General features: G+C 44.9%; 2 protein-coding genes across 3 annotated transcripts in view; one reads left to right on the top strand and one right to left on the bottom strand.

Annotated features, from left to right (window-relative positions):
• Positions 1–1,998: 1,998 nt before the first annotated feature.
• On the top strand, positions 1,999–20,080 carry LOC100564571 (uncharacterized). The gene is made up of 7 exons (XM_008104200.3): positions 1,999–2,455; positions 4,978–5,061; positions 5,955–6,043; positions 10,906–11,091; positions 12,752–12,889; positions 13,273–13,465; positions 13,740–20,080. The coding sequence occupies exons 1-7, from the start codon at positions 2,095–2,097 to the stop codon at positions 14,027–14,029; spliced, it is 1,341 nt and encodes a 446-aa protein (XP_008102407.3). The 5' UTR covers positions 1,999–2,094; the 3' UTR covers positions 14,030–20,080.
• The window catches only part of tmem235 (transmembrane protein 235), a 28,559-nt gene continuing 13,994 nt past the window's right edge, over positions 7,480–22,044 (bottom strand). For both annotated transcript variants that reach the window (XM_008104198.3, XM_008104199.3), the window contains one exon: positions 7,480–15,684. In XM_008104198.3, the coding sequence (XP_008102405.2) occupies positions 15,452–15,684 (233 nt within the window). In that variant the 3' untranslated portion in view covers positions 7,480–15,451. The remainder of the gene's footprint in view (positions 15,685–22,044) is intronic.

Below are 22,044 nucleotides of genomic sequence, written 5' to 3'. Positions count from 1 at the left end.
GAGAGAAGCCTCCCACAGGATGGTAAAGTATCCGGGCATCCCCCAGGCAACATTCTTGCAGATGGCCAATTCTCTCATGCCAGAAGCGACTTGCAGTTTTTCAAGTTGCTCCTGATACACACAAAAAGCCTCCTCTGGCAAAGAATGCTGGGGCTCATCAAACTACAATTCCCAGGATCCCGTAGCATTGAGACATGACAGCTAAAGTGCTATCAAACCACATTCATTCTACAGTGTAGATACACTCCCAGTATCTCTCACCTCTCTGAATCTGAATTCAACCCTTAGTAGAACTGATATAAGCTGGAACGGATAAAATGAGACAACCAGACAGCCCCCAAAACAGCATTCCATACCTATAGACATATCTGCATGCCAGGATACCCAGGTTTTAGTTAGTGACAGTTACCAACTAAAACACACCTGAAATTATGTAATGCAAATAACCTCTAAATATCCTTAGGAAACAGGTTCTGGTGAACACTACCCAGTTCTGTATTGCTGTTGGTGCTCATAGCTATCCATAAAGTCCATGTTCCCAGTCCTTTTCTGTAATACTTTTTGCACAGTACAGGAATGGGGAAGGGGCTGATTTTGGCACCACATCCATCAAGCCATGTGTGACTGGGGAATCTCTTTGATGTGGCAATCCAGAGAAAATGCTGCAGCTCTTTCCTGGAATACAGATTTTTGTACCTGTAGTGAGTATCGGAATCCAATTCCTTTGGGTTTTTTTTTTTTACTTGTTGCCTCGTTTCCAAATAGTCATGTGTGTTGGCTGAATTTGTTGGGCCTGGCTACCTGGAAAGGTGGCATTCCAGCTGTAAAGTCTAGTATCAACAAAGTCGATTCACTTCCAGCATTTACACTGCTGTTGCTAGAAGTGCACTGGAGAGCAGGCACAAGGTTGCCTTCTTGAGTCTGGTTGCCTTCCCCAAGCTGTGGTGGCCATCTTTTTTTTCATGCAAGAGAGAGAGAGGGGACAAGGCTGAGGGCAGTGGAGGCAAGGGGGATGGAAAGGAGGGAGGGTGGAAAGAAGAGGGAAGAAAGAGGATGAAAACAAGAAAGAAAGAAAGAATTGGATCATCCATGACTTCATGCTACCCCTCTATTCTGTTCTTGGGCAAACCACACCTGGAATACTGTGTCCAGTTCTGGGCACTGCAATTGAAAGGAGATGTTGACAAGATGGACCGTGTAACAGAGGTGACTAAAATGATCAAGGGTCTGGAAAACAAGCCCTATGAGAAGTGGCATGTTTAGCCTGCAGGCGAGAAGGCTGCGAGGAGACATGATGGCCATGTATCAAGATATGAGGGGAAGTCATAGGGAGGAGGCGTGTTTTCTGCTGCCCTGGATATCAGGACAGGGAACAAGGGCTTTAAACTACAGGAAAGGAGATTCTGCCTGAACATGAGGAAGAATTTCCTCACTGTAAGAAAGAGCTGTTCAGCAGTGGAACTCTCTGCTCCGGACTGTAGTGGTGGAGGCTCCTTCTTTGGAGGCTTTGAAGCAGAGGCTGGATGGCCATCTGTCGGTGGTGCTTTGAATGCGATTTTCCTGAAGGTCCTCTATTGGGGCAGGGCTCAGACTGCATTGTAATAGGTGGTCTATGGTTTGCTCTTCTCCACACTCGCATGCCGTGGACTCCACTTTGTGGCCTCATTTCTTGAGGGAGGGAGGGAGAGCTGAGGGGGAAGAAAGAAGGCAGAGTGAATGAAGGAAGAGACGAAAGGTAGGCATGAAGGAGAAAAGAGGAAAGATGGAAACCCGAATAACCCCGCTGTCTGCGAAGGTGCCCAAACCTCCTCGACCGGCCCCTGCTTCATCTTCCTCAAACTAGGTCAGGCATGGGCAAACTTCGGCCCTCCGGGTGTTTTGAAGTCCAAAACACCTGGAGGGGCGAAGTTTGCCCAAGCCTGAGCTAACTGCTTCCCCGCTTTCCCGCTCCCTCCCCTGGCACCGGAAGCGCGTCACCCAACAGGACTACAATTCCCATGGAGCTGCGGGCGGGGAGCTCGGCCGGTCCCAGCAGGAGTGCGGAAGTCGGGCACGCTCGGAACTCGCCTCCCTCGCCCCTGCAGGCAGGCAGCTATGGCTGGCGCGCTGCGTAGCAGGATGGGGCCTCTCGTGGCCTCTGCGCCTTGGCGCCGGAGATGTGGAGCCTCGGCGCTCCGATGCCGCCCCTGCTGCCCGGAGGAGCCCGAGGCTGTTCGCAGCGCCTCGAGCCACGCGGCGGGGCTCGTGTCCTGCGCGGGCTCTGGGGGCCAGCCCCTTTTTGGCGCCCCGGGGAAGAGCTCCCCCACTCGCCCCAGCCTCCCGCGCCGCCGTTGTTCCCACCGCGTGGTGGACCTGCGGAGCGACACCGTGACCCGACCCAGCCCCGCGATGAGACGAGCCATGGCTCAGGCGGAAGTGGGCCAGGACGACTACGGGGAGGACCCCACCGTCAATGGTGAGCCCTTCGCCCCCTGGGAAGACCCCAGCTCCCGCCAGGCTCCGCTGCGAAGAGTGAGGGGAGTTAGAATCATAGAGACCTCGTGGGCCACCCTGCCCAACCCCATTCAGCCAAGAAGCAGGAAAATCGCATTCAAAGCACCCCCGACAGATGGCCATCCAGCCTCTGCTTAAAGGCCTCCAAAGAAGGAGCCTCCACCACACTGCGGGGCAGAGAGTTCCACTGCTGAACAGCTCTCTCACAGTGAGGAGGTTCTTCCTAATGTTCAGGTGGAATCTCCTTTCCTGTAGTTTGAAGCCCTTGTTCCACGTCCTAGTCTCCAGGGCAGCAGAAAACAAGCTTGCTCCCTCTTCCTTAAGACTTCCCCTCACATATTTATACATGGCTATCATGTCTCCTCTCAGCCTTCTCTTCTGCAGGCTAAACATGCCCAGCTCTTTAAGCCGCTCCTCATAGGGCTTGTTCTCCAGGCCCTCCTAGTTACCCTCCTCTGGACACTTTCCAGCTTATTTATTTATTTACAGCATTTATATTCCGCCCTTCTCACCCCGAAGGGGACTCAGGGCGGATCCCATTGCACACATAAAGGCAAACATTCAGTGCCATAACATAGAACAGAGACAGAGACAAGACGCAGGCACGGGCTGGCCTCGAACTCATTACCTCTTGGTCAGAGTGATTTGTTGCAGCTGGCTTGCTTTTCAGCCTGCGCCACAGCCCGGCCTAGCTTGTCAACATCTCCCTTCAACTGCGGTGCCCAGAATTGGACACAGTAATCCAGGTGTGCTCTGACCAAGGCAGAATGGAGGGGTAGCATGGCTTCCCTGGATTCACAAGGCCTTTAGCCTCCTCTGCCAAACAAGGCTGGCGCCTCACCAAACTACAAATCCCAGGGTTCCATAAGCATTGAGCCATGGCAGTTCAAGTGGTGCCCAACCCCTTGGTCCAGAGAAGTTATCTCTCTGAGTTCTATGTGTACAGGATGAGCCAAAAGTCACAAAGGGGACTTTCAGTATTTAATAGTGTCATTATTATTATTATTATTATTATTTACAGGGCCATAGTATCATCTATTCCAAGGAGCCCCCAGTGGCGCAATGGGTTAAAAGGTTGGGTTGCTGGCCTGAACGTTGCTGGTTGAAATCTGGAAAGAGCGTGGATGAGCTTCCTCTGTCAGCTCCAGCTCTATGCGGGGACATGAGATGATAAAGCATCAAAACAGCCTGGTGTCCCTTGGGCAATGCCCTTGCTGATGTCCAATTCTCTCATACCAGAAGCGACTTTTAGTTTCTCAAGTTGCTCATGGGAGAAAGAACTGTTGTCTGCCTGAGGTAAGTGTGAATGTAGCAATTGGCCAGGTTGTTTAGGATTGAATAGCCTGGCACAATGCCAGACTGCACAGAGAAGCCATTGAAATTCACAAACAAGTGGGCAATTTCAACAGAAAGGAAGAAACTATGAAAATGAACAAAATCTGTCTACTAAAATCTATTAAAAACTAAAATCAGGACAGTAAATAAAGAACAACACTCAGAAGACGGGGAATTCCAGACAAGAAACAATCAGGGGCAGTTAACACCTCCCAAGAAAGGATTCCCCAGGCAAGAAACAGCCCGGCTTTGAAGCTGCCAGGCTATTCAATCCTAAACAAACTGGCCAGTTGCTACATTCACACTTACCTCAGGCAGACAACAGTTCTTTCTCCCACCCTGACCATTCCTCAGGTATATAAACCCTAGTTCCCTAGTTTCAGACAGACCTCACAACCTCCAAGGATGCCTACCATAGATGTAGGCAAAATGTCAGGAGAGAATGCTTCTGAAACATGGCCATACAGCCCAGAAAACCCAGCGATTCTGGCCATGAAAGCCTTCAATAACACTACCATAGGTGTTTGTAGGCTCTCCAGCGTGATTCTATAATTTAAGTTGGCCCTAAACTTGGACTGAAGGATCTAGAGAGATGTTCTCTCCGCTCACATTATTTTTTTCCCACTTTCAAGGGACTCTTGCCCTTGAATGAACGTGGAAGTCTGACAGTTCTTCCATTTTTTGTGGCTGTTAAATACAACTTTCTCACTGGTGCACCGTAGCTTCCATTAGCCCCAGCCAGCATACCTAAGGGCAAGCCTCTGAGGGGACAGACTTTGTCCACCCTTGCTATGAAGGACATGTCGTGGGATTTAACACCATATTCCCTATCCCTTTGAGCAGAAGAAAATAGGACTACAACTTGTCCCAATGGAAAAAAAACTATCTATTGTTGCTTCTCTTACACTATTGCCAAAATAGAATGGAAAGTAAAATAATCCCATTGCCAAGATAATGAGACTGGTCTTTATTTTAAAAGAAATAAAAGATTATATATATTTGGCCAAAGGACTTTTTTTTCTTTCTTCCTTTCTTTTCTTCTTTCTTTCTGACCTAAGCTATGAAGAAGCACCTTCCTGTGATCTTGCCAACCTAATAAAATAAATCTGAGCCTTTTAGATTCCTTTTGTGCTTCTTTTCTGCCTCCAGAACTGCAGAGAGTGGTGGCTGAGCTCCTTGGAATGGAAGAGGCTCTGTTTGTTCCCACAACCACCATGGCCAATCTCATTGCCGGTGAGTCTCACACCAGAACTGTGGAATACTTTGGCCCACCTGGTCCTGGTGGACTGCTACTCCCATCATCCCTCTCCATTGATCATACTGACTGATAGGAGTTGTAGACTCCCAATGACATCTGAAGGGCTACATGACCCCATCCTTTACAGCAGTGGTTCTCAACCTGTGGGTCCCCAGGTGTTTTGGCCTACAATTCCCAGAAATCCCAACCAGTTTACCAGCTGTTAGGATTTCTGAGAGTTGGATTTCTGAGAGTTGAAGGCCAAAACATCTGGGGACCCACAGGTTGAGAACCACTGCTTTACAGGAAGCAGATGTTAATGTTGGGTTTTACTGGGAAAGAAAATTTATGATGCCAATTTCACACATTATGCAGTTTTATTAATTTAAACAAATCTTTACAGTGCAATCGCTGTGCAAAGCTCTGAACATAATAAAGACAGAAATGCAGGTTCTGTGTTAAGGGTCATATTCTAAAGTGCACCTACACTGTAGAATTAATGCAGTTTGGCACTATTTTAACTGTCATGGAATCACAGGAGTTGTAGTTTGGTGCGGCACCAGCCCTCTTTGGCAGAGAAGGCTAAGACCTTGTGAAATGACAGCTCTCACAATTCCATAGCATTGCTTCATTGCAGTTAAAGTGCTGTCAAACTACATTAATTCCCTAGCCTTACAATCACAGGTGTGAATGAGTGCTCTCATCCAGATGTGTTCCAAGAGTGATGGGAACAACAGCAACAGCATTGCATCTGTGGAGATGACAATAACAAATCCATAATCATATCTCCTGACATTATGACCATTACCCATATATTCCCCTTTCTACCACCTGTGATCATTTCCTGGTTGGAGTCCCCTCTTCTCATGGCTGTCCTTTCTCACCATAGTCATGTGCCATTGTCACAGACGAGGGGCGCAGGTCCTACTCGGGAAGAAGTCCCACATCCATGTTTTTGAGCAGGGAGGGGTCTCCCAGGTAAGTGGCATTGGGGGAAAGCCTACAGCTCTTGCCTCCTCTTTCACCTGCATCTAATAATAATAATAATTTTATATCCCGCCACATCTCCTTAAGGGGACTCAGGGCAGCATCTGCCTTTTCTTTGCCTGTGACAATATCAGTACAGTCTGAGTGGACTTTTGTATGTGGGGCATCCCTGAGTCCAAGAATGGCTCGTACAGCACAAGGGGAGGCGTTTTCATACAGCACACTTCATTTCTGTTTGTCTCTGGGTCACATCTACAAACACCTCCAATGTGAGAGAGAACCCAAAAGAATAACCAAGGAATTATCAAAAGAATCCCAGTCAGTGCAAGTGTTGCATCTATTTTGTTGTTGTTATTCGTTCAGTTGCTTCTGACTCTTCATGACCTCATGGACCAGCCCACGCCAGAGCTTCCTGTCAGCGTCGCCACCCCCAGCTCCTTCAAGGTCAAGCCAGTCACTTCAAGGATACCATCCATCCATCTTGCCCTTGGTCAGCCCCTCTTCCTTTTTCCTTCCATCTATATTAAAAATTTATTCAAAACATGACACAAGAAGACCCAAAACAGCCCCTTAGGAAACAGTGGTCAACACACATTTTGGTGCCTCAAATATATATCTGGGTATATCTGACCTGCTGATTCAAAAGAGGGGCACCAGTTTTCCCGGATCAGGTCTAGCTTTTGAGATACATAATATATGCCATCTACAAGTTGCCATCTGTTCACCTATAGAAAACCATGATAACCATATGGGCCGGGCTGTGGCGCAGGCTGTTGAGCAGCTGCAATAAATCACTCTGACCATGAGGTCATGAGTTCGAGGCCAGCCCGTGGCGGGGTGAGCACCCGTCAATTAAAAATAAAAAATAGCCCCTGCTCATTGCTGACCTAGCAACTCGAAAGATAGTTGCATCTATCAAGTAGGAAATAAGTTACCACTTATAAAAAGTGGGGAGGCAAGTTTATCTAATTTACGACCTGGAATGAGGAAGTGCCGTCAGAGTGGATGACGAAGCAGCTGCTCCCCCCTATGGCCAGAATCGAACATCCCCTCAGAAGAAGGTTAAATTGCCTCTGTGTCTGTCTGTCTCGGTCTCTGATGTGTTTATGGGCATTGAATGTTTGCCCTATGTGTGTATAATGTGATCCGCCCCGAGTCCCCTTCGGGGTGAGAAGGGCAGAATATAAATACTGTAAATAAATAAATAAATAAATATCTAAGAAACTAGAGCTGTTGCAGTCTATCCAATTCAATTTTTTGAATCCGCAACCCAAAGAACCTCAGGAACAGGCCTAAAAAACAAGAAAAGTGTTTTCTTTGTTGGGCTGTGTAATTATCAACAGAATAATCCTGGTAAATTCAGGTTTACATCTATATAAGGAACCTCTTTAAAACATAGCATAAGAAAACCCATAATTAGTGGAATCTCTTTGATCACATTTTATTTTATTTATTTATTACAACATTTATATCCCGTCCTTCTCACCCGAGAGGGGACTCAAGGCGGCTTACAATAAACGCACATATAAAAATTATATAGTACATATAAATCTGATTAAAAATTATTAATTTACATCAACATTCATAAAAACATTTAAAAATACAAATGGACATGTTCAGGTTCAAAAGACTGGGTCTGTCAATTGGGTTCTGGCGTACATAATAATAATTGGCGCTGCCGATTCTTATTTGAAAGCCTGGCCGCACAACCAAGTTTTGTTTCTATTTAACACTCAGGTTTGAAACACCCAAAAAATTCCAAAGTGATCTAGTTAGTATGTTGGATTATGCTTTGGGACAGTTAAGTTAGTCTGTCATGACATTCATTTGGGCCAGTATTCTCTCAACCTGACCTGCATCACAGGGTTGTTGTGAAAAGAAGAGGGAAGCTGTGTGTGTTGCCTTGAACCTGTAAGACCAAAGAAGGGATATAAATGCATAGTGATAGTAATACTAATAAAGAATAGCAACAATTCAGGAGCACAGTATTTCAAAGCTTTACAGAGGATCATGTGCTGTAGCCATTCCAGCTCCGATGTCAAGACTGAAAAATGATGCCCAAGTTACATCCAAAAAAAGTACTGAATGAGCCGCCTAATTAAACCACCTCAAGAGGCATATCTGGAATGTGTTATGGGAAAGGCCCTGTATTACTTGCAGCTGCCAAAGCAAATGAAGTCATCAAAGGGACAAAAGGACTTGGTTTTCCAAGGCTTTTCCAAAATTGAGTCTGGTGGTTGAGAAACAGGGAGAAACCTAGTGATGTGCTTCCCTCTAGTGGTCAGTAGTAGTGAAAGCTGCACCCTTTTCTTAGCAGCTTCCTTAATCCAGGGCTGAACAATTTAAATCTGTATTTGTGGTGGAGGTGATGAAGTCATTTCTGCCTTATGCTGCCACCAAGGCAAACCAGCCACGGAGTCTTTTGGGCAAGATTTGTGTCAGAGGGGGCTTGGTCCAGGGCTCAAACCACTACATCATACTGGCTAACTTCTGTCTTCAAAATCAAAATAACTGCCTATAACTAGAAAGCTATTTCTAATTCACTATAGCAGCAACTAGAAAGTATTTGTAAAGATTTGTGTGTGGTGGGGGGTTGTCCTGGGAATTGCTTTTCTAAATGAGTTCACCATCTTAGTTCCCTCAAGCCATCTTTTACACTAAAAATTTGGGATCCCCCCCCCCCCCGGTAGGCACAGCAGGTTAAACGGCTGAGCTGCTGAACTTGCTGACCAAAAGGTCAGCGGTTTGAATACGGGGAGCAGGGTGAGCTCCCATTGTTAGCCCCAGCTTCTGCCAACCTAGTAGTTCGACAACATGCAAATGTGAGATCACTAGGTACCGCATCGGCAGGAAGGTAATGACGCTCCATGCAGTCATGACCTTGGAGGTGTCTATGGACAATGCTGGTTCTTCAGCTTAGAAATTGAGATGAGCACCAACCCCCAGAATTGGACACGACTAAACTTAACGTCAGAGGTAAACGTTTGCCCTTACCTCCCCCCGCCTCCCAGTGTCTTCATTTGCTTTCGTTCTATTGTTGAATCTCCTTCACTGAAAGGAGATTATGCTGTATTGTAATTAATTGAATTTAGACTTTTTCTCATTTTATTTTGTAAAATGCCAGGCACCCATGGGCGACAAAAGAAAGGTGTGAAGCGAAGTGAGAGAACAGTCAAATAGTTCCACACAAGTGGTAGTATCTAGTTTCCTGGGCAAGCTGGAGGTGACATGACAGCCATAATGTACAGAGATCCCTGGAAAGTACTAATCTTGGGCAGAAAAGATGGAAAACACCAATCCATCATTGAGATATGAGTATTTAATCACTCATGGGCTTGGAGAAATCTTGTTTTCAAGCTTAATTGAAGTGTGTGGAGACAGCTGAAGGAGACTGTGGTGGGAGAGTTAAACTTTCCATTGACTTGAGAGGGAGGTGCTTTCCCCCCAAACTCAATTGCAGCAGGGAAACAAGAGGGAAGTAGTTCTTTGTGGCTCATATAGATCCTCTGGTAAGTTTCCAAACCAATAGATAAATTTCAGCTGTCAGGAGCAACTTGAGAAACTATGGGGATGAACCCTACAGTCTTCAAACAGCTAAGCTTCCCTCCTTTCCCTCTATTGGCTAGAAAATATCCCTAAGGCAGTCTTTCTCAAACTGTGCTCCTCCAGGTGTTTTGGCCTTCAGCTCCCAAAAATCCCAGCCAGCCTACCAGTTATGAAGAATTGTGAGAGCTGAAGTCCAAAACATATGGAGGAGCACAATTTGAGAAACTGCCCTAAAGTCTCTATCTAGATCAGGAAGGGGCATGAGGTGTCCTTCATCCACTTACCTTTTTAAAGCTCAATACTGAAATTGCAAATAATATTTGGGATTCATTCTGCCTGCACTCACACAAAGATTTTCCCTCTATATTCTTATATTTAAATAACTTGCATACTTCTAACACTTCTGAGTAATATTCACTTCTACTTCTTATTAGATCGTACCATAATTGACTTGTTATCATATGGCAGTCTATCCCGTTGAAGGAGTTATACACAGAAACATATGCTTGTCCAACATGCATGATTTGATCAGAAGCAAGGCCTATTTAATTTAGAATTTTGCTCCTAATAATAATAATAATCATCATCATCATCATCTTTATTTATATTCCACCCCATCTTCCCGGAAGGACTCAGGACGGATTCCAAACATAAAAGACAAACATTCAATGCCTGAACACAACAATACACCCATAATAACAAAAATTGACAACCCAACATATAAGAACAAAGTATGACTTAACAACTAAAATTAAATTAAAAATGCAACCTGTTATCAGACATAAGACAAAACATCGAACAGAAGCATCAATTCTACATTAATCCTACATTAGATTAATACTGACTTCTCAGAAATCCACACTCGGGACAACCACAATCTGTCACATATACATGTCCTTACTTAGACATAATTCCCACTTTATCCAATTATTACAAGGGTAGGCAACTTGTAATTGAATTCTGACCACCTAGAACAGTGGTTCTCAACCTATGGGTCCCTGGGTGTTTTGGCCTACAACTCCCAGAAATCCCAACCAGCTGTTGGGATTTCTGGAAGTTGAAGGCCAAAACATCGGGTCCCACAGGTTGAGAATCATTGATCTAGAAGTTGGTTGGATTCCAACTACTCTCACTCCTCATCATTGGCTATGCTGACTTGAACTCATTGGAGAAGCAGTTGAGCAGCATCTGGAGAGCCAGAACTTTTCTAACCATGGATTAAAGCTTTGGTGATGCTTGTTTAGCAGCTGATCTAGAAATCCCACTCTCACTGACATTGCCTCGTCCCATTCACTGCTCTGGAACAGGTGGCTGGAGTCCATTCACAGCTGTTGCAGGAACTGCCCAATGGGACCTTCTGTCTTGATGAAGTGGAACGCAAGATCCAGGAGTCCCACAGAAGCAAGTATTACCCTTGCCCTGAGCTCATCTGCCTGGAGAACACACACTGCTCAGCCGGGGGACGCATCCTACCTCTCACGTACCTGCAGGAAGTGAGTACAACAGCTATCCTCCAGCTGTACATTGCAAACACTCATCACAGTTTCTAGCTCAGTGGTTCTCAATCAGTGGGTCCCCAGATGTTTTGGCCTTCAACTCCCAGGAATCGTAACAGCTGGTAAACTGGCTGGGATTTCTGGGAGTTGTAGGCTAAAACACCTGGGGACCCACAGGTTGAGAACCACTGTTCTAGCTGAAAGGACACATGTTCTCATTGTGGGTTTTCTGAAAAGGCTATCAACAATAAGAGTGGCCTCCGACAAATATCTATATAGTAATTTGGTCCTTCTTTCTACAAAATGGGAAAGCTTTTGATTTTAATAATAATAATAATAACAACAACAACAACAACAACAACTTTCAATACAAAATCCCCATAATTCTTTAGTGTTAGCTTTGTCAAAGAGCAGAAGGTATCCACTGCTCCTATATGTTGAAAGGATATGTGCTTCCTTTTCCTACCACCCAAATGTTCAATCCTGCCAGGAAGTCTGTCTGTAACTATCAGGAAACTTGATAGTCTTTTTCTCAGTATTGCTTTCAGCTGACACATTGTCAGACCAATTACATTTCTTTTAATTTACAAAGGTATGCCTAAACATGCTTAGGGAGTTCCAAGATATGGAAATTGCTACACTATTTTGGGGATTAGGGCTTGTGTTGGGCATTCAAACATCCAGCTCTACTAGAAGATTATGATCCAGCTATTAGCATAACCAATGTTTTGGCCAAGCAACAACATTCAAAATTTCCAAAATAGCAATATCTTTTCCAGGCCAATCAAAAGTGCACAAAATATACAATGCAAGCTTTTAAAGCTCCTTCCCCATCAAGCAATGATGTTAAAATCATATAGGAGAAGGAAAAATACAGAAGAATAAAAGAGGCAAGAACTTAACTCTTTTAATCTGCAACACAGATAAAGTATCTTCATTGGGACTGCATTTGGTAAGTTTTACTTACACAGCGCCTAAAAGATGTTTCCACATGCAACAGTACAGAGACTTCTTGAGACATTCAGTGTTCTTTGCCCAAGAAAAGCAGTAGAAGCTTCACCCAGGAGAGAAAAGGCCTGGATTTCAAGGGAAGTTGCTTTTTCCATTACTAATGGAATTTAATTTTTACTGCCTGGATTTTCCAGTGCCCACATAGTCAAAGAGGGGAGTGACCCCTGTTTACATTGATATGATACGTTTTATTGCCATTTTAACAAAAACATCTTTAAAAAATGAAAGCCTGTTGCACCAACATTTTTTCTTTTTCTGATGAAGAACCCAGTGGAACTTCAAAAGTTTGCACAATGTAATCTGTTCATTTTTGTTTGGCCCAATACATTTCTTAACATCTTTCCCTGTGCTATTACAGAAACTATGGTAATAAATGACAATAATGAACTGAAACCCCAACTCAAGCTGTCCTGTTTGGGTACAGTATTAATAAGCAATCTCCTTCTTGGAGATTTTTGTTTCTCCGATAGCTGGAATGGGCCAACCAGCCTTCCCCAATTGCAATCCAGGATTGTCTTATCCCAGAACTAGGGCCACCATTCTCTGGTCTAAATGTGCTATCTCAAGTCAGAATGCCCCAGGGTTGTCTTTCTCTGGATCATGTTGGTCATTCTTTCAAATGCTGACTGTCTCCTTTCCTACACAGTTGAGTCAGCTAGCCCAGCGGTACGGGTTGCGGATACACATGGATGGTGCCCGTTTGCTTAATGCTGCTGTGGCACTGGGAGTGCCAGCAACTCAAATCTCTCAGCACTGTGATTCCATCTCTTTCTGCCTCTCTAAGGTGAGAAGTTACTAGTGGGACTGTAAATATTGCAGGGAGCTCGAGGAGTATAAATGAAGCACTTATAAGCTGTGTCAGGAATCTGTGACGATACCTTTAATATCCAAAAATAGCCTGGATGCTTTGTCAGATTCCTCCTCACCAAGTTGAGGAAAAGTGGGGGTGCTTGACCGCAGTTCCCATGTTTCTTTACTTGCTTTGCTTGCTGATGGAAGGAGCAGTTCCAAAACCCCTGGAGGGTGACATATTTCCCATGCATGAACTAAAGGTAATTAGAGGAGGCTGCTAAAGAACAACTGCATAATACAGGCAGAATCTCTCAGAGGGACTTGGGTAAAGGGGTTAGGATGCCGCATGATTCCTGTTTTCTTTTTGCTTCACAGGGTGCGGGAGCACCAGTCGGCTCACTTCTGGTAGGATCCAAAGATTTCATCTCCGAAGCCTGGCGTGTACGCAAGCTCCTTGGAGGTGGGATGTGCCAGGCAGGGGTTCTGGCAGCAGCAGGCCTTGTTGCATTAAGCCATGTGGAGGAGACACTGCAAAGGGATCATAGCAACGCCAGGTGCTTTGCCCAAGGTGCTTATGTTGTGGGAATGGGGAGAGATACAGTCACACTGCTAAGTCATCTCAGAGTAATAAATTCCACTTCATGAGTGAAGGTAGATTTCTTTTACTGTGGTGTTAATATCTACCTTGGAGACCCATTTTTCAGGTTAGTCTTTCTTGTTAATTGCAAAGAACCTGCCTTCTTTGCTTCCTTTTACACTGTATCATATGTACATTTTTCCTTTGTAGCATAGAGGGGTTCTGTGGTGTCGCATCTTTCTGACCACCTCATTTTTCCTCACAGGTGTCTGTGATCTTGGTTCTCCTCTCTGCTCCATAAATCCAGCCACAGTGGAGACCAATATTGTCATGGTGACATTGTTAACACCCAGGCTGACTCCTGACAGATTGTGTGAGCTAATGGAGGCCGTGAGTGCAGAGGAGATTGCTGTCACAGGCCATGCCATTAGCGTGCAGCTCTTCCCGTGGGGTGAGCACTGCTTCCGTGCTGTCTGGCACTGTGACATCTCCCCTCATGACACACAACTGGCTTTGAACAAATTGCACTTTGTGCTGGACAACTGTGGGCAGTGACATCCTTTCAGCCTGCAGACCAGAAGTTTAAGTTGGTGCTTGGCATGCCAATGTGGAATTAAGCCAAGGCAGGCTCTCAAAACTCAGTTATGTTAGTTTCTGATTCAATTGTGCCAATCGACCTGAAATCAAGGCTGACGTCTACATATTGTGCAGGGCTTTGCAGTAGAAATGTAAGCCTGAACTCCAAACCCTATGCACACAAAAGAACAAACAAGTGCCTACTGTTCCTGACCTCCCTACAGATTAGACCAAGATTCAAGACACACTTCATCCTTTGATCATAGTTGACAGTCAGCATATCCAAGACCTAAAATATAGTCTTCACTCTGCTCTGCATATTGTCCTCTGCTACAATGGCATCTTGTTATTATTCTACATTCAGTAGAATGATAAAAACAGCCAGATATGGCTGGTCGTTCCCCTGCTATGGAGAGTCAGTTTTAGGAGTGCCAACTAAAATCTAGAAGGTGAACTTTCCAGAATCATTTTCTTTACAGACCTCAGGCTACCTGCTCCAGAGCTTTCTTCCAAAGGAGTTGCTGTCTCTTCATGACCTGGAACCCATTCTGCATGAAAATAGGTGTTCTCCTTTTCCAGCCTCATCAGAGAGTGCAGTAGCAGACTTTTGTGAAACACTAGTGTCCACTTTTTTTCAGTCTGCTACCAACACCCCGTGTGCCTCTGTGTGTAAGAGACTTTCTGCAGGCTGCATCATGCCCTTGTTTCAGGAAAGGAGGCAGAACTAGCAGGATCTTAGGACAAAGAAGTCATATAGAGTGACCTGCTGCAGACAGTAGCAGTGAACATTCTGGAACAACGATTAAACTGTCTCCTTGACAGCTCCTCTCTGGTACAGCAAGCATTGTACCCACTGCTGACAGACTCCTCTGTCTGAAAGGAATCACTTTTTTTCAAATAATTCTACATGTGCTTACTGGATCCAAATATTGCAAGGTGTCCAAGGCACACCAAAGGAAGACGACCATACTTAATGGGAATAACTATGTATAGAAGGGGACAAAGTAAGAAATTCTTGGGAAAGGGACAGGGTGCTGCTTTCTAATCTTTCTGTCTCAGCTTTGCTTGCCTATTTAGAGGCTGAGGAATGGAGCTTTCAGTGTCATCCCTCCTAGTGCCTCATCAAGCTGACAAGCAAACAAGGTGACTGCTAGGCCTTATGAATAAAAGCTGGTTCCTCACATAACATCCACAGAGATACCTTTCTATCTTCCAGCCACAGCCCTGGTCCTGTGGTCAAGGGGTGTCTGTGTGTTGCAGCTATGAAGGAAGAGGAAGCAGCACCAGCCAGGATTTCTTATAAGGAACAGGGAAGGGAAGAGTGAAGGGTTCTCTTGCAGCCCTGTAATCTCTCCCCACCCCCCACCACCCAATTCCATTCTCCTATCCTTTTAACGGTGGTCAAATTGACACTGAACATGCATTGGGCTTCAGTTGGAGCTGCCGAGCAGCCAGGAGAAACAGGACACCAGCCAGTCCCTCGGTGCCAAAAGAGAGCCAGGCGAGAGCCAGGGACCAGCCAAAGGCAATATGGACGTGCTTAAAGCGCTCCTGGTCAAACATACGAACTGTCTCTGTGAATGCTGCTCCAGAGTAGCAGATGTAGATGCTAGTTCCGGACAGCGTCAGCAGCGCTGGGTAGGAAAGAAAGAGGTGGGGAAAAAAGTTGTATCAGAGATGCAGGCTGGACAGCAGGCATTGCCTCCAAATAGGGAGAGCCTGACCCTTAAATTTTAGTGATAGTTAGATAAAGTCTCCCTTAGCAGAGACAACAAGGTTTTCATCTTTGTCATTAAGGCAAAACAGCTACTTTAAGCAGGTGGTATTGGTTGTATAAAACATCGATTTTTAGCTATTTAATTCATTTTCCTTGCACATTAGAAGGGCTATCAGCTTCGAAATACACATTTTGTAAATTGTGTATATACAACTGAGCGATTCAGTACAATCATGCAATACTGGGGAATTCTCAATGGGGTCAGAAAAATAACCCCAATTCAATCACACAATGTACCTTTAAAAAATCTTTCTAGTTGCCTACTACTTGCCTCTCCTCTAGTTCAGGATTGCCTATCCCACCCAGGTTGTGGTTCTTTGGGGCATCAGGCTGAGATGCCCCACATTGACTGATACTTGCTCCTTTGCAGGAGATTCCAGGGCTGAACCTGGAACACTAAACTGCCATTTCAGATAAACAGTTTCAGGAATCAAACGTACCTCAAGAGAAGCAAAATTTTAGAAACGTGAAAAAATTGGCTTTATTGCACAGAAATGTCAGCAAAAAGAAGAAATTTGAGAGGCAAATTGAAATACATGAGACCCCCACTTGTCTGATGGGTTAGGGGCCACACCATTGTCAGAAAGTGAGATCAGTTGAAAAGTGGAATCCAGATTATTTAATTTTACAAATGCATGTTGGCCACTGCAACACATACCAGTAATACACTTCTTGAATGTGTGGTCAAGCTGAAAGAGCTTTTGCATGCATCTAAAAGTGTTTCAAGGTGGTCTCTGCTCTTTCCGTAGGCAATTTTTAGGATCATATATGTGTGTGCGAGCAATCCCAAGCATGCCTCTTAGGCAAGAACTGAGAAATGAAATGATCCCTCAACAAATTAATGAAATGTATCTGCCATTTGAAAGCATTTAAAAAGTGAGTTGTCAGAAAGCAACCTATCAGAAGGTGGGGAAAGTCTATACAGGCAGTCCACAAGTTAGAAACAAGATAGGTTCTGTAGGTTTGTTCTTAAGTGAATTTCTATGCAAGTTGGAACAGGTACATTTTTATGTGTAATTCCAGCCAAAATATATATTCTTTAGCTTTGGAAGGCATAGGAAAGGGTTAACACTCCTGTAACATTTCTTCCTCCATCGTGGTCAACTGTGAAATACGCACATATGGTATCCCTCAGCCTATGCTGACAGTTCACGGAATCTTCTAGAGCTCTCCCAGCGGAAGCCCCACCCACTCTACCCCATGACCTATATATAGCCAGTCTGAGGGGCTGCCGCCCAGTTCCCTTTTTTCCGCTTGACAGTTAAGAGAATCCTTTCTCTGCTCTCCACTTTAAAGAGTAAATTTTGACTAATGGCATCAACTACTGCCTTTAAAAGATGTACCTCTTGCAGAGGAAAATTACCAGACACTGATGGGCACACAATGTGCCTTTTATGCCTAGGAGAAGGGCACATAGTGCAATCCTGTGCCATCTGTCAGGGATTCACCCCCCAGGCAAGAAGAAATAGAGAATCGCGTCTAAAAGCGATGCTCTATGAACAAGCATTGCTGCCTTCCTCAGTTTTGGAAAGTCAAAATACCTTATCAGAAGTTTGCCAAAATCCTGCAGTTCCTGAGAGAAAAAAATCCAAGAAATTCAAAAATTCAACGACTATAACGGCCCCCCAAAATGGCGGTGGACGTCAGGATGGCTCAACTTTACCTCAGATAAATAAAGATAAGAATCGGCAATCCTCAGCACCATTGCTAGTCGTGGCTGCTAATGAGGATCAACAAATTAAGCCCTCTCCGACGCTCCCGGAAGAGGTGCTTGCACCCCAGCCTCAGACTGTTGAAAACCAGGAGGAAACAGAGGTTTCCCCGGGGGCAAAAGCCGAATCCCAGGAGCAAGTACAGGCTTCGGGCTCGACGCCCGCAATGCCAATCCTGGAAGGGCCTGAAGGCCAAGTATCAAAATGGAATGGAGCAATGCAGGCTCCCTCCTTACCTATTGGGCTCCATAGCCCAGGAATGGAAGTTTCTCGCCTCCGCAAAAGGCATCGGAGCCGAAGCCCATCCCGAGGCTCCAAACGCCTGCGCAGAGGCCATAGCCACTCCCGACGCAAGCATAGGAGTCATAGCCACTCCCACCGCTCCCATCAGCATCGACGTAGAAGGCCTAGCCCCTCCTCCTCCAGCAGCCACTCCTCGGATTCGAGCACTGGAGGCTTGTCATCAAGCTCAAGCAGCTCAGGAAGGGCTCGAAATCGAGGCAGGAAGAATTCAAGAAGGGAAAGGGAGGAGCGTCCCCTTTCAAATCAATGGAGAGGAGTTCAATATGAATACCAGGGTCAACAGGCAAATCTGTGGCATATCTCCCCAGATGGACAATACTATTATTTTGGACCACCTGGCTCAAATGTGCCTCTTCCCCAAGGATTAGCCAATTGTAATCCTATACAAATGTATGAGGTTAACCCCTTAATTGACTCAGTCCCAAAAGAGGGCTCTCTAGAGCATTCCTTAGCAACAAGAGAACTGCAGAATGCTGGGGTCTCAAAGGAAAACACCAATAAAACTATAACTCATCAAAAATTACTTGCTCCCTCCTCTAATATTGAGAATAATGCAGCTACAATATCTAACCAAAATTTAAATATAGCTACATCAGTAGCAATGTCTGGATTAGGACTACCACAGCCACCAATACAAGCTATACCCAAGATATCAAGACTATCTCACTCACAACAAACAGAGATCTTGGAATCGGATTCAAGTGATAATACAGAACAATTACAAAGCATCCTTGTGGACAATGATGAGTCATTAACAACTTCTGAGGAGCTACATAGTTTCTCATCTCTGATGATCCGAATGTCTAAAGCACTAGCTTTACCTACCCCTAAAATACCTACCACTGTGGATGATCCTCTCTTTCCAGCGGCTCAACAAAGACCACCAGCACCAACAACATTACCTGCACTACCGTTTTTCCTTCAGCTGGCAGGTGCAATACCAACCGCGCCAGCAGCAGTACCAGCCATACCTAGATATGTAGACAACATGTATAAACTAGACACTTCCTCAGCAGAATGGCTGGCACGTCCACCTAAACCAAATTCAGTAGTTGCAGACGCAACTCATGCCAAGCGCCTTAGAAGGCAAATGCCAACACCACCAGACAAAGAAGGACGCAAAATTGACGCCCTGGGTAGAAGAGTGCATACCTCTGCAGCATTATTTACAAGACTAGCCCACTATGGTGCATATATGGGGGCTTATCAAACCCTTTTATGGTCAAAAATTGAGCCTTTTATTAGTCTCTTGCCTCATGATCAACAAAGACTGGCCAGAGCATTCCACCTTGAGGCTATTTCTTTGGCTAAGCTGCAGAAAGACTTAGGGAAACATATGGCAGACTCTGCTGGGAAACTATTCGCTACAGCTACTTCGATTCGCCGGCATGGCTGGCTACGTGCATCAGGACTCTCGGAAGAAGGTCGTGCTGTTGCAGAGGACCTCCCTATGGACAATACAGGTCTTTTTAACTCAGAAACTGATGCCAATCTGAAACATGGCCAAGAAATGAGACAAACAATGTTTAAATACGGTTACCAGCCACCATATCAACAGAGGGGACGCTGGCAGCCAATCATGCAACCCTTTTACAGGAGATCAGATAGACAACAAGGTGCAGGCTATAATAAATTCAAAGGGGCATCACAATTTAGATACAATTCTCAGAGAAAACAATCTTATCAAGCAAGAGGTCGAGGCACTGGTAAAATGAGGAATCTAGGTGGCCCAAAGCGTCGGCTTTAGCGACTCGCCAAAAATAAAAACCCAAGTTGACATTTCCTCATCCCGCCCATTGGCGGATTGTGAACCATTAGTTACAAAACCTATAGAAAATACATTTAAATTACCTGTTTTTGGTTCTAGACTGGCACCTTTTATCTCAGTTTGGCGTGGGATCACGTCTGATAGCTGGGTGCTCAACATTATAGAGTTTGGTTATTTTATAGAGTTTTCTAAACTTCCACCAGTTGGTGTGGTTCGTTTAACTCCCCCCTCTCCTGCATTATGGGAAGAGATCCAAGCACTCCTAAATAAAGGTGCTATCAAACACCTTAACCAAGATATGTTACCAAATTGTTTCTTCTCACGTTACTTCTTGGTGCCTAAAAGGGGAGGGGGACGTAGACCAATTCTGAATTTAAGGGAAGTAAATACTTTCATTATTTCGAAAAAGTTCAGAATGATTACTTTGTCATTGATTCTTCCACTACTAAATAAAGGAGATTGGTTTGCTACCATTGATTTGAAAGATGCTTATTTCCATATATCGATACACAAAGACCATTGCAAATACCTAGCATTTATGATTGGAAATCATGCATTTTGTTTTAATGTCCTTCCCTTTGGATTGACCACAGCCCCAAGGGTGTTTACGAATTGCATGGCCGTAGTTGCAGCTGCCCTCCGTTTACGAGGCATAACTGTTTACCCCTATATTGATGATTGGTTGATCGTATCTAATTCTCCTTCACAGTTACAAACTGATATTGACTCAAAGTTATCCCTTCTCCAGTCTTTAGGTCTTATCGTGAACCTAGAGAAGTCACATCTCCAACCAACACAATCAATTCAATATATTGGGGCCGTCATAGATTCAATACAACAAAAAGCTTATCTACCGAAGGACCGTTTCCTAACACTAAAAAATGCTGTGCAAATGGCAATCCAACAACCGAACATCTCTGCCAAACAGATTCAAGTAATTCTAGGTTACATGGCCTCTACCACGAGCGTAACACCTCATGCTCGCCTGCGTATGCGAATCTTACAGGCATGGTTCCTCAATACTTTCAACCCCTTGGTGGACAATCCCAATATGCGATTGTACCTTTCACTGGAGGTGCGCAAATCAATGTTATGGTGGACCGTCCACAACAATGTCTGCGCTGGTCTCCCTTTCAAGCAGTCTGAACCAACTATATTTTTAACAACGGACTCATCCTTACGCGGTTGGGGGGCCCACACAGGGGAATTAACAGTACAAGGCATTTGGTCAAAGGAAGAAGCAGGAGAGCACATAAACTACTTAGAACTTCTCGCAATACAAAAGGCACTGAAAGCTTTCGAACCAGCTCTCACAGGACATGTCGTTCAAGTCATCACCAACAATACGACTACAAAGTACTATCTAAACAGACAAGGAGGAACGAGATCAAAGCGACTTCTTCAACTCTCCCTTCAATTGTGGAATTGGTGCATCGACAAGGAAATAGACCTAACGGCGATACATCTGCCGGGAGAAGAAAATGTCCTTGCAGACCAACTAAGCAGGACATCTTTTGCGAACCACGAATGGTCACTCCACGAGGAAGTAGTGAAGATGTTATTCAATTACTGGGGAGTCCCGAGCATAGACCTATTTGCTTCACCACAAAATTCGAAATGCCCTCTGTACTGTGCTCGCCAACCTGCCAATCTGAGACCAGGATGTCTAGGGGATGCGTTCCTTCAACAGTGGAACGGCAAATTTCTATATCTGTTTCCACCAATTCCCCTTATCACGAAGGTGATTTCCAAAATACGGAAGGACAAAACAAATTGCATTCTAATCACCCCGTGGTGACCTCGACAGCCATGGTTTGCGAGCCTCTTACTTCTGTCCAAGAGGGAGTACATTCGCCTACCAAGCCGCCCGAATTTGTTATCAACCCAGGGAGGTATGGTCTGGCATCCGAATGTGCATCAGCTCAAGTTGACAGCGTGGCGAATTTGTTAAATGCAGTGACTCCAACATTATCTGCTTCAGTGCAAAAGATACTGTCAGCAGCACATAGAACGTCCACAAAGAGATCATACATGTATAAATGGACTCGATTTAAAACATTCGCTCAACATAAGGGAGTTCAACCAGAATCGGCTCCGTCTGCCATAGTACTAGACTTCTTGGGCTCACTTGTAGATGCAGGATTATCATTATCATCGCTGAAATGTTATCTTGCTGCAATATCCTGGTATAGGAGGAAAGCTGGTTTACCATCATGTTTCACAGACCCATTAATTGCACTATTTCTTCGAGGTTTTAAGAATCTGAGACCATCAGTCGCTCCTATAGTTCCATGCTGGAGTTTGGAATTAGTACTGTCGTCTTTAATGAAGCCTCCATTCGAACCCCTGGCTACTGCGGATTTAGCTTACCTGTCTTGGAAAACAGCGTTTTTAGTAGCAATTACGTCTGCTAGACGAGCGAGCGAACTGTGTG

The sequence above is a fragment of the Anolis carolinensis genome, chromosome 2, assembly GCF_035594765.1.
Source record: "Anolis carolinensis isolate JA03-04 chromosome 2, rAnoCar3.1.pri, whole genome shotgun sequence".
Taxonomy (NCBI): domain Eukaryota; kingdom Metazoa; phylum Chordata; class Lepidosauria; order Squamata; family Dactyloidae; genus Anolis; species Anolis carolinensis.
The sequence above is the reverse complement of the archived record's forward strand: the minus strand, read 5'-3'. Positions and strand labels throughout refer to the sequence as shown.